The following is a 12,925-nucleotide window of genomic DNA, read 5'->3' on the forward strand; positions in this document are numbered from 1 at the left end:
CGGGTGATTTTGTGACTTCTGATCGTGTAGTGACGCTTACAGGTATTTACACGCAATAACTAACCCTTATATGTCATTTCCCTTAAGACATTATTGTTTATTTAGATAATATGTAGTGTATCGAAACTATGAAGTGCTAGTGAGAAAACTTTATATATGAAGGGCCATCGATTATGAAATCCTTGAGCTTAGAATAGTTTAGAGAATAAGAGTGTTAGTAGAAGGCGAGGACCACCCCCTTATTTATTTAAGAATTAGATTATGCCTTAATTGGAGTTAGAATGACTCCTTTATAGGTGTATTTCATATTTTGTTGAGTGGCTCAGTGGGTTTTGGCGTGCTGCTATCCCAGGGCGCTCATCAATAGTCGAAAGTGGAAGTTATTCTCATCTGATAAAGTATTAGATTATGATTAGCTGGCGTGACTCAACTGGATTATGTCCGGTTGATTTAGTAGTCCCCTAGGTGAGGTTCAACGGGACCACCGTAAGGGGGGATGAGCATGTTTGGGTCATTGGGCGCCGGGTGGCCGATACCGCCCCTTGACCGAGGTGTTACCATGCGGGCCTTGCGAACCCCAATATGGTGGCCTCTTCACTGGTTTAGTACCCCAGTATGTTAGTTTTTCCTAAAGGTAAGACCCGAGAGGGTCAGCTGGAGGGGGGATGAGCTCATACTTTACCACGGGCGCCAGGTGGCCGATAACGCCCTTGGCCGTGTCACTATACCAGGAAGTAGAGAAAAGATTCAGTGATATAAAGTTATTCAGTAATATAAAGTTTATTCATTGATCGAAAGTTATTTAATGATAGAAGGTTCATTATTTGATACAAAGCTTACACATTGATAGAACGTTTACTCATTAATAGTACATCTACTTATTGATAGAATAGTTTATGCTAGTGAGAAGTGTGTCTAAGTTAAGTTACCTCAAGGGTATTACAGACTATGATCACACTTACCTTAAGATAGACAAGCTCTATAAGGTCATGTGTTAGGTATTCTGTTAATGCCTTGGTCGAGTTGATACTATGCGTGTTTTTCAAGAGTTTATGTTTGAAAAGAGGAGCGTGAAGACCTGCATTTTACCAAGAACACATGGTTCGGGTTGAAAAGAACGTAATGAAATTAAGAAGTATAAGTGGCCGATAAATGGTTACTATCTGTGCTTATGTCTTATGAAATCATCTTATATTGTTTTATAATATAATGTTATCTAGTAGTTGGCCTTATTATATTTGATGCTAGTTACTAACGTGTACGTCTTTGTGTTTATGTTTGATTGTTGATGGCATTCTATGATTGTCCTGCTATGACACATTGACCTTTGGTCTAATGTCGAGCAGCAGGAGCATCATAGAAAGGCGTAGCAGATATTGGAGCTTCTTTTGCATTTCATTGCATTGGGGGAGAGTGATGAGGGCGAAGCATAACCTGTGTCATACCGTTATCTTTCGATTTTGTAGCTCTTGTTATCTTTTGTAAACTTTGGTTATATGTGTTTTGTTATGAGGCCTTGTGTCCTCCCTTGTATAATTATATTTCCACTACGTAGTTTATAACTCTGTATGGTTTTAAAGAGTTAAGTCTTTTTAAAACGCAAACGTCGACACTGGAACCACGATCCATGCTTGGCAAGTTGATTTGAAAAGTCGGCGACGAATCATTCCACCGTGACATAGTTTTGATAAGCCGTTGGTGCCTTTGCTTTATTACCTTCTAAATAACTTTTGTTTTTCTACAAAGGCGCACAGTTTTGAGGCAGATGCTGCCGAAATTTCCACTCAACTTTTTAAAGTTAATATCTAGAATTTATGCAAATTAATTTCGTATTTTCTTTTATGTAACGCTCGAATTTCCTCCCGTCCTTTACGATTTTGGTTTCTTTAAGAGGTCAAAAATTCAAGGGTGTTACATAAACAGTGGTAATGGAAATGAAAAACTAGTGTAATTTTAATTGAAAAATCTCTTGGCTACCTTGAAGGCTATGTTTGTCCAACTTTAATCATATTATTTTCTTCGCAAATTCATTCCAATGCATTATCATTGGGAGAAGGTGGTATTAGGTGATAATGAAAATTTGTAAACAAAAAAACTTTTGTAATCAAAGTTTCATTACCATTGAAACGATATGAAACTTTTGATAAATTTTTACGCTATAAATCATTCTCATTACCATCATTTAGTACTACTAACCAAACAAATCGTTAGTGTTATTTCTGCGCACTTGTCACTTGGGGATGGTCAATAACCAGAAATATGCAAATCAGTAGTGACTACTAATCTACTGAAGTATATAGATATATGGAAGACCACTAAAGAGCAACATTGGAACACAGACCAACATGAAATTCAAGCACAATCTTTCTAAAGTTTTTTTTAGGTTTTTTTTTTTTTTTTTTTTACTTTTATTCTCCAAAATTTCTCCACTGTTTTGTGGGAGAAGAAACAAACTGTCTAGGCATGCTAAAGAGATCATTCCCCTCAAAAGGAGATGTCCACTCTTGAGAATTGGCACCTGATGGATCGGTCATACCCAATACACTATCTTGTAACCCAAATATTGATACACCACTACTATTTGGAGAAGATGACGGTCTCATAGCCAGATTAACACCCATGGCAGAGGATCCTGGTTCATACAGATGAGCCCCTTTACTCCTAGAGTAGGGTGCCGCCCCGACCCAAAACCTATTTTGCTTCGTAGACAGGAAATTGCTATCCAAGCTCCAATCTATATTATTATAGTCGCATGATGGCATTGAGCCACTAGTATTCCAATCCACAGCAGATTTTGACCCTGAAGTACAGGTTGAACCCAGCCCAGAAAAAAGCCCTAACGAGGATGCAGGTGCGAGCGTCGGAATCTCACCTATCTTGGACCATGAAGACTTACTACGAATGGAACCTGGATTATCCTCTTGACTACTACGCGTCATAAACAGCTGATGTTGATGTTGTTGATGTTGCTGTTGATGTTGATGTTGATGCTGCTGTTGTTGATATTGTGCAGGGTGATAAAATTGGTTTGCAGTCAGGTTGTTTAGACCGAGACTTTTAGCGCTAGGTATGTGAGGCAATAACCCGTTTGGCTTCAAAATTTCCAAACTATTAGGATATCGCAAAGTGCTTGTGCCTGGAGCAGAGGAGCTAATGCTTGTTGCAGGGGTTGGTTTGGCATTTACAGACTGAGGCCGCTGCATCATAACTACAGGCTCTCTAAATGATCCTGACTGAAGATTCTTAAATTCATTACCATGAGTAGCATATCTTGAATCTACCTTGGTCGGCGGAGGTGATACCTGTGGAGGTGGTGCCAAAGAATATGAAACTGAAGGGCTCGACCCTGCTCCAACTGGCCACCTTTTCTCTGCTGTTGAAGCAATTTGCCGAGGTCTCGCCCACTCTAACTTGGCTTGAGCTCCTGAAAGAGGTTGAACAGCAATGGGAAACTGTTTGGGGGCCAGCGCTCCAGAAACTGCAGCTTTAGTGTAATTAAAATCCTTTTCATCCCTTCTCTGGGGTACCAAAGTTGCCAAATTGGGCTTTGCTTGCAGCAGCCTAACATCGCTCTGACTAGGTGCTACAGATGTCTTACCATCACTAAAACGTGGGGGATCGCCAGTTTCATCTGGCTTAAGCAAAAGAGCTGGTTGATCCTGCTTTTGTGATCTCAAATTTTCTTCAGCCTTTTCTAAATCACCTTCACATATCACTATGGCTTTTTCAACATCTAGCTTTGAGCAAATATATTTTTTTTCTAATTCAGCAATCCGAGCAAGTTCTTCTGAGATATCAATCTTCAAATTACTCCCTGTGTCAAGATTTTGAACTTTATGCTTATTACCTCCCTTTTCTTCATCTACAAGCCAATTAACTGCTGCTTCTACTCGACCTTCATTTAGTATAAGAGCCATGGTTGCTCCTTCGTGAGTAAATCCCATGGCCACAACCTGCTGGGCAAGGACCTCAAGCTTTCTTGACATAAGATAGCCACAGCAGCGTTCATGCAATTCTTGGGCTCGTCTTTCTTTCTGACGCTGGTGCTTCTTCTCATTTTTCAGACGTATTTTTTCTCGCCTCTCGTAGTCAGCCCCTGGGATTACCTCCTGCTTGATCGGAGCATTTGATGTTTTCTCTTTATTGTGCTCTTCTGACTCCACGGATCGGCTATCTTGATTGGAGGCAGAATCATACTCACCTCCACTTCCATGAGTACTCCCACTATGATCATCGGAATCATCTATATTGCGAAAACGACCATTTACATTAAGTGCTGGAACTGATAATGTGGATGATGCCTCGAGGGTATGAAATGTTCCTAACAATGGGTTATACGCACTAGCTGGCAGTCCATTGCCTCCATTTACAGCTATGCAGGACTTTGATGGAGTTTTCTGTTCCTTTCCTACCCTTTTTTCCTTGGACTTGGATTTTGAAGCGGATGACATCTTTCAGAGAGATAACTGGAGAGCAAATGATCCTGAAAACACCATGGAAGGAACAAATTCATAAAGGGAAAAGACATTTAATTATAATAGCCAAGAATAGAAAATGCTACACATATTTTATTGAAACATTGCAGCAAAATTGAAAAGCTAAAATAACTGAAAAGGTAAGCACAAAAAAGAGCATGAGTTATGAAGATCTATCCTCAATATCTGCAAGACCTAGATCCTTCCTCGCCATTACATTTACAATCTATAAATCATAGGGAACATGCAGAAAATACATCAAAATCCCCACCCTGCCAACCCCTCTTTCCACAAAGGAGAAAGAGGGAGAAAGATAGAAAGAGAATACTGGAAAATTAACAGTACAAGGAAAACTTCAAGTCCAATACAGAAGATACAAGAGTAATTCTATGACCCCTATCCTTATGGCATATTGAAATAATCAAATGAATTTCAAACTCTATATACACTGGCAGAGAGACATCATCTCATCAGCATTCAAAAGAAAGTCAATTGCAAGCTTAACAAAGGCATAAAATGGCTATTAATTGCATAAAGATGTACAATAATCAATGTAAATTTGCATTGATAATATTGAATTACATATAACAGTGCAACAATAGCATGTGCCAGTTAAACAATGCCTTTACATTCAGGTTTTAGATTTATAAATAATGCAGATTGAATCATAAATCATGCTTGTAGTGGTGCTGAAATGCTACATTACAATTTTCCAACAATGATATGAACTCAGTTCAACTTAAAATTCCTACCTTTATTTCAAACCACGCCCTTACTTCTATTATAATTTTAAAACCTGACTATTCATGTACCATATCATACTACTTCCAATTTCAAAACATCATACATAATGAAACCTATCCTAATAAAGTAGCACCTTAATAACCAGAATGTTCGTCTTAGGCACTTCCCTAACCTTAAAATTCTCTAACTAAAAACAACAAATCTGCGTCAAACTAAACTATCGAAACTAAATGTAATGCTCGCTATATAAATAAAAAAAATGGGAGGAATCCCACCAAAAAAAAAACTATCAACATCTTTAATGCTTTTGCTAAATTTCAGACATACAAAAAGTAATTTGCTTATTCTTGCGGGAGGACAGCTCCAGACTCCAATAGCCATACAATTCATTGATATGATTACAAATAATTCTTGAAGTTGACTAAATCTGATGTTTCTGCAGCTAACTGACTGAAAAGCATACGTCAAACAGATACTAGTGAGAGTGTGAGACACAAACTCACTTTACCCACATCGTAGAGCGAACAAAAAGCCATGAATATCCTGTCCACAGTTTTTAAGCTCTGTTTCAATTTGATCCCTCACAAAGAGCCAAACCATTCAGCCCTGTAACACTTGCACCTTTAAGCAGCCTAGTTCAGAAAGGGATAGCACATCAAAGGCCTTAGCAATGGAAATCCAAACTTATCATCCTGAATGCAATGGTGCAATAAAAACTTCCCTCGGCAACAAACTGGAAGCACCAATTCTTCTCCTTGCTCCCAAAGTTGAGCTAAGGTATAAATTTTTATTTGTTTATTCAGTCAGCAATTAGCTGCTCACGCAACTATCATCCTTATAACCCCGGGATTTATGGCAAAACGGATAAACCACTGTCAACCCAATCTAAGAGGAAACAATCAGTCCGTGATTCTTTAACATACCGTCAATTTGTTAGCAAATACTTCTATTTGAAACGCCCTCTTAAAACACTCTAAAAGATGCGCCAATTGATATGTGTTCTTAGAAAACGTGCACCATCTCGCAGCTCAATATACATCCAGCTAACCACAACACAAAATGTTCCTTTTGTACCACAATTCTTTTTTCACAGCGATTTCAACAAAAATTTACAACGAAAACAAAACTAAGAGGAAAAAAAACATAACACAACGAAGAATTAATTTTAGAAGGCAATTGAACTTAGAATAAAATCAAAATTAATCGGGACACATGTAACATAATTGTATCCAATCCATTTCTAATCCTCCAAAACATTCCGCATGTATCAAATCATTTATGACAACGTAACTCTAACCCTAATCCCCAAAACAATCGGAATCAAAAACATCACCGAACCATTCAAACAAATAGAACACATTATCGAACAATAGTCAATTGCAAAAAAGCTAAAACAACAAAAGTCATTATTCTGTTTTAAAAAAAATATCTCGAGAAACATTGAAGAAAAGAATAACAAACCGATAAAAAGGAGCGAAAATGAAATTGGATCGATAGTTGATGATTGATTATGTAGATCAAACGCTTGTTATGATTTTGGACGAGAAAATGAGAAAGTGGTGAGGTGAGAGAAATGCGAGGCTGAAAGTGAATCGCAAAATACAAATTAGGGTTTTTGATTGAAACGATGACGATAATCATGATGAAAATAAAGAGGAGCAAAAAGGCAAATTGAAATTTACGGACCTTTTGACTCTTTTTCAGGCTTAGACTGGAGAATCTGTAAATTTAAAAAAAAAAAATTACACAAATACACAAGAATAGCTAAAAAAAATAACAGTTATAAAAGTCGAACTCATATCACATTAATAAGGATCTTATTAAAAAGTAATAAAGAATTTATGGTTGGAATTGGAATTATTGAGAAATTAATTTTAAATTTACAAATAAGAGTCAAAATATTAGCATATGTAATTATAAATTTACCTCAAAAAATTAAAAATATTAATAGAGAAAATTACAATAATACAAATGAGAAAGTCCTCAACTACAAGAATAACGCAAGATTTTCCTTTTGTGGAGTTTTATTCTCCCGTTGCAATTTGCTACTTGACACTCGCTTTCTGTCATTTTTATCTTTTCATTTACTAAGGGTAGTATTAAAGAAGATTAATAAATAAGTTTACCATTTTGGTAAAAGTCTTAAAATGGACTCTTAAGAATTCGAGTCTCCTTTTTAAGACTTTTTTATAAATAAATTTATCAATCATGCTATCGTATTTGTACAGTACTTTATTAAATGTTTTTCTAAAATAAAATTTTAAGTATAAAGGATAAAATTAGAGAGTTTTGTATCAGTGAGAATGATAAAAAAAATTGATTAAATTGGTGGAAATTTAATGAGGCAGAATCTATAGATTGCGGTTTGAGTAAGAAGATTCGGATCTTAAATGCAACTCATTTTTAATATTAAAATTTTTTCTACAGATATCATATTTGTTTGACGGAACTAATCTTGATAATCTTTATTGTCTTGTCTTATTACTAAATAATTTATTTTAATAAAGCTTATAGTCTTTATACTTTTTTCACTTACATTTATTAATTTATAAAATAATTTTCACATTATTTACGTCATTTTCTACTCTCATACAAAAGATTTTCGTTTTCTTATTGTTTCTCGATGTATTAATTTTTTTTATTAAAAGATAGGTTTGCAAAAGTAAAAACTTAGTGAAAATCAAACTAAAAACTTTTCTTGAAAAAAATGAGACGGACTCCAACTAAGACAAAACTTAATTCTTTTCGATATCAAATATTAAACCAATAAGAATGGAGTAGTTTTCTAATTTTGTTCTTCCCAATTAATTTGTTAGATACACCTTTTCTACGCACGAGTAATTTAAGATTAGCTTGTAATAAATCATACTCCCTCCTATTCACCTTAGGTGTCCCATTTACTTTTGAGATACTATTCATGTATCACTCTTAAATTGCATTTTATTATTAATCTATAAGTTAAAACATATTGATTCGTTTTGATGTAAAGATTATTAATATCAACTTTTTATAATTTTTTATTATACATAACTCGATATATTAAGGATTGAATAAGTGCATTCGATAGAGTGCATAAAGTAAATTGAACGCTTAAGATGAATAGAAGGGAGTATATAGTAATTATACTCTAATTTAACAACCATCTTGGTTGGAGAATTAGAGTTGAAATTTATAATATTTTACCACGTGGCATCCTTGCTAATCATTTCAAAAGAAGTGTAACACTTTTGGTACAAATTACTCTCTCCGTTCTATTGAATTTGTATCATTTTCTATTTAAGTTTGTCCTACTTAATTTGTATCATTTTTATTTTTAGACAATGATCTACCACTTTCTTTTAATCTCATCTATACATTTTAACTCTCTCTTAATTTCATCCATACAATTCATTCTTTTTCTTTATTTATTACCATTTTCTTAAAAATAACTCTATTCCTCTTTGATGCAAACCAAAGAGGACAAAGTAGTATATCTTGTTGTAAAAATAGTACCTTATGTGAACGTAGGAAGATGACAGAACTAATTAGTAGTACAAACTTGGAATTCGATGAGATTAATTGAAGGATTGAAGTTGATTTTAATGATGGAAAGAAAAGGGAGATCTCCTAGGTTGGAATGAGGAAGTAACTGAAATGACGAAGAAGAAGTAGACCTGGAAGCTTAAAACGCATTAAGTCGTTGTTACAAACAACGACTTAAAGAGTTGACTGGTCAACTCATTAAGTCGCTGTTAGTAACAGCGACTTGATGCTTTATTAATTTTTTTTCTTTATTTTGCTGTTAGTAACAGCGTCATTACACCAAGCCTAGGCTTAGATGTACGGACGCTTATTTTAGGAATAAAGTTTTCACGAAGCTTGTTTTTGAAATAAAGTTGTTAAATAATCTTATTTTATTCAAATTTTCTCACTTTTGCTACCTATTCAATGAGGAGTCAAATCCGATGAATATTTTTTAGACAAAGTTTCATGTTTCTGAGACAAATTATATATTTATGGTAATTGTTTTTAACTAAATTCCTTTGCGTTATGTTTGAGAACAATGATTTCATTTGGAAATTTAGAATTAGCTTAAATTTAGTGTTTGGCAAATCAATTTAAAACTTGAATTCGGATTTGAGCCAATTCCACCATTGTAGTAAAAGTACTTAAAGTTGAAGATTTGAGAATGACTTCTCAAACCTTGTCATTCTCAAATTCTTCATTTATGAATTAATAATTGAAATCTATAATTAGAAATGAAATACTTGTTCACAAACACAACATTGAGGTTTTTCGGTGTATGACTTGATACTACCACGTGCTTCTTGTGGAAATGACTTGGTTATATATGTGGACACATCTCTTTTGGCTTACCAGACTTTATTTCGCAACAAATCAATTGCTTCAACTACTTATGTTACGTTGTAGAAAATGTCATGATAAATAGTCTAAATATATAATCGCCACCTTTTGTCTATTTAGGATTTGAATCTCTGAGATGTTGCTTGGAAAGGCTTTTTTTAGCTTCACATTTGCACAAAAACATAAACTTAGACATAATAGAAAATGATTAACTTGTGAGTGACTATCAATTTTTCGTGTGTGATTTCAGAACAATCACTTATGCTACAAATGCTTTTTATCGACTTAAAATGCTTCAAGTATATATGTTGTAAGCATACTTTTCAATAAAGACGTACTTTATTCAAAACAAGTTTTATGAGACGCTTTGTGGCTTGTGTTATTGTTTCGAACCCTTATGCCTGAAAAGTATCTCACTAGTTGCACAACTATGGTTTTATAATAGGATATAAGGATCGTAACTTTCTAAAGTTTTGTGCAAATATTAAATGAGTTGGTAATGAGGCTGACATAGTTTTAAGATTTTAGCATTTTGTTCTCTTTTATTAATTTCAACAGAGTAATTGTAAAGGTAATTGGTTTTAGGTTGATAAATGTGTTCTTTGTAATGTTGACGGGTGAAAATTTTTACTTGCCAAGGTGAATTAAAATGTTATTTGTGGTTTTTGAGAGCTTTTCTTATTTGTGTATATTGCTTTAGTCTTGTTATCAAATGTATAACTTTTACTTTAGGTGATTGATGACTTTATTGATTTTGTTGAAGAAACTTTATTGATTAGCAAATACTTCAACATAAAAACGCAAATATATTTTCTAAGAAATTTTAATTGAAAATCTTATGTAACTTTTAAAATCTAAAACATTATATTCCAAGTAAATTTAAAATAATATATCTTATTGTGATATACTCATATATTAAGAAATTTGTTAATGTTAACTTTTGTAGGAATTATTTAGAAGGACATATTTTGAGAGAGATACTACATAAAATATTTATATTCTATATTATAAATCAATATGAGAGTGCCTTGTGAAATTTTAATAGTCTTTTTATTAGAGTGTATGATTTCTCTCCTACCAAAATTTACTTATATTATGAAAATCAAATAACTATAATTATTCCTGGTTTATTATTCTCAAATTTAGCATATCTTTAAGTCATTGTCAATTAAGATTGAACTTAGACTACTTATAAATTTTGTGACAATGAATTTTGTTTGATGAAAATAATTAGTAAAATAATTATTACAAATAAAAAAAAGAAAATTATATAGATAATTAAAATAACTAATATATGGCGAGGCTGTTAGGTGTGTTTCATTCATATTTTATATCCTTATTTGGCTCAATTAGATTGGGATTTTTGCATAATTATACTTTCTTTATTTGGGATTTTACGCTTGATTAGTTGTTTTTGTGCATTTCATGTAAAACTCATTAAAGTCGAGCACAAACCAAGTATACATTGCGCATACGCTGCTCACATAACTTTGGAGGCTAATTGGAGGAAAGCCTCGAAGAGCTAAATCATAAAAACAAGCCAAAAAAGGAGCCAACTTAGGCCTTTCTAAGGCAAGTTGAATAGAAATGGGTCGAGCCAGGCTAGCTGGAGTAGACCAAGAACTAACATTAGAAATAGAAGCTGAGTAGGGCTATCTTGAAGGTCGCACGACCAAGTCAAGCGGAATAGCTTAGGTCGGGTCGAGTGAGTTGCAATTCTTTGTAACGGCCCGGTTTAAGCGACCCGGAAATATCATGTGAGAACATGAATCCGGCTCACAAACGGACGCAAGAAAACTCATCTTTACTCGGATCGTCAACGTTCCAACGGTAAAGGAATATGGTCAACAAAGTAAACAGTGCCAAACAAAACAAAACAAACAAATCAGCGGAAGTCTTTACATACAACTCGAGAGCCCACCGGCCTCTAGACTAACTAGAATTGTACGAGATAAAAAGAAAACATCATAAACTTTGGTTACATAAACTGAGTTATTTAGACTCATTACAAGTAAGTCTAGACTTGATAGTTACGGGTTCTAAGCTGATTTCTCACTCAAGCCCCCTCCTGCAGTTAACCTGCTGCACGTCGTATGATAACACGTAGCAGGATCCAAAGAACAACAAATACACGTCAGAGACTTCATACATATACTAAACAGGTTGAATACAAGCATTGTGTTTACCCTAGCATGCAAAGGCTCTATTATGTAATCTTTATTCATTATTTCCAACCTTGTAACGTTGCCCGTCCTGTTCGGGTCGTACAAGTCATATTCCAAATTTGTTTTGGTGGAATACACTTGGGAGAGCAAATCCCAAGGCAACCACCTACCTAAGACGTTGCCCGTCCTGTTCGGGTCGCCAAAGGCTAAGTATGCATACCCCCATGGTGACCATAAAGATCCCTGAATGCCATGGGAAAAATAGTTGATAGTTTTCCAATTTATTTGTTAACCCTTTTGGGTAACATATCCATAAATTCTCAATTTCCACATAATCATTTCATATTATTTGAGGTGTCTAATCCTTATGTGATTACAATGCCTTGATTAGGAATAAAACAACATTACTTGCACAACCATATAAACAGTATGGTCTAAGCGTGTACCTTTGAACGTTGCAAACACACGTTGTTCAAGCACAATTAAAATTTCGCCCTCTTATGAAACGAGGTCCTAAATAACACAAAACGATCACGTATTAGACCGCGTTTACACATTAAATCCACTCAATACCCTTAAGATATCACTAAGACTTGATAATTTCAAATGTTTTCATCAAACTCCCAATAGTTCCAAATTTTACATTCTGACCAGAAACTTTTATGACCATTTCGGACAGTTTAGAAAATTCAAATTAAAAATCCGACTTCACCGCTGCGTCCGGAACGCATCAATTATCTTGGGTACCAAATTTCATAATTTCTAGCATCCGATTACTATTTTTAATTATTTTAAGCGTTTTAACGAGTTTTAAAACGCATCGGTTAAATAAAACAACAACGAAACACACCCAATACTCGGATCGGGGCGCCACTACCGAGGCAGCAGTTGCTGTCCGAAATTCCTTCTACTTAAATTATTTTTATTTTATATATTTTTTTTTCTATTTAAATTATTTAATCCTTTTTAAATCTCCATACCAAAATACACCTAACCAAAAACCAAATTACATTTTACTAAAATAAAACAAATAAAACCAAATCTCCTATCACACAATCCACTTGATATTTCCACACATGTAACAATACATAAAATCCCCATCAACAATCTAAACCATCATCAAAAACATTAAACTAGCAACTTAAGATATACTCATCCACAAGATCCTTCAAGAGCAATTAAAGTTTCATAACCCAT

The 12,925-nt window shown here is 34.3% G+C and overlaps 1 protein-coding gene across 3 annotated transcripts; it reads right to left on the minus strand.

Annotated features, from left to right (window-relative positions):
• Window positions 1-2,373: 2,373 nt before the first annotated feature.
• On the minus strand, window positions 2,374-6,891 carry LOC130817934 (uncharacterized). 3 transcript variants are annotated; one of them, XM_057683913.1, is made up of 2 exons: window positions 6,681-6,891; window positions 2,374-4,483 (listed from the first exon to the last, which is right to left on the minus strand). In XM_057683913.1, the coding sequence occupies exon 2, from the start codon at window positions 4,449-4,451 to the stop codon at window positions 2,409-2,411; it is 2,043 nt and encodes a 680-aa protein (XP_057539896.1). In that variant the 5' UTR covers window positions 4,452-4,483; window positions 6,681-6,891; the 3' UTR covers window positions 2,374-2,408. The 3 variants fall into 3 exon arrangements, with proteins under 3 accessions (XP_057539896.1, XP_057539898.1, XP_057539897.1); XM_057683915.1 differs by lacking the exon at window positions 6,681-6,891 and adding an exon at window positions 5,723-6,667; XM_057683914.1 differs by lacking the exon at window positions 6,681-6,891 and adding an exon at window positions 5,547-5,716.
• Window positions 6,892-12,925: the final 6,034 nt, after the last annotated feature.

This window comes from Amaranthus tricolor, chromosome 7 (genome assembly GCF_026212465.1).
Source record: "Amaranthus tricolor cultivar Red isolate AtriRed21 chromosome 7, ASM2621246v1, whole genome shotgun sequence".
NCBI lineage: Eukaryota > Viridiplantae > Streptophyta > Magnoliopsida > Caryophyllales > Amaranthaceae > Amaranthus > Amaranthus tricolor.

Excerpts from the sequence above, each read along its gene's own strand:
- LOC130817934 (XM_057683913.1), bottom strand. The coding sequence starts at position 4,451 with ATGTCATCCGCTTCAAAATCCAAGTCCAAGGAAAAAAGGGTAGGAAAG.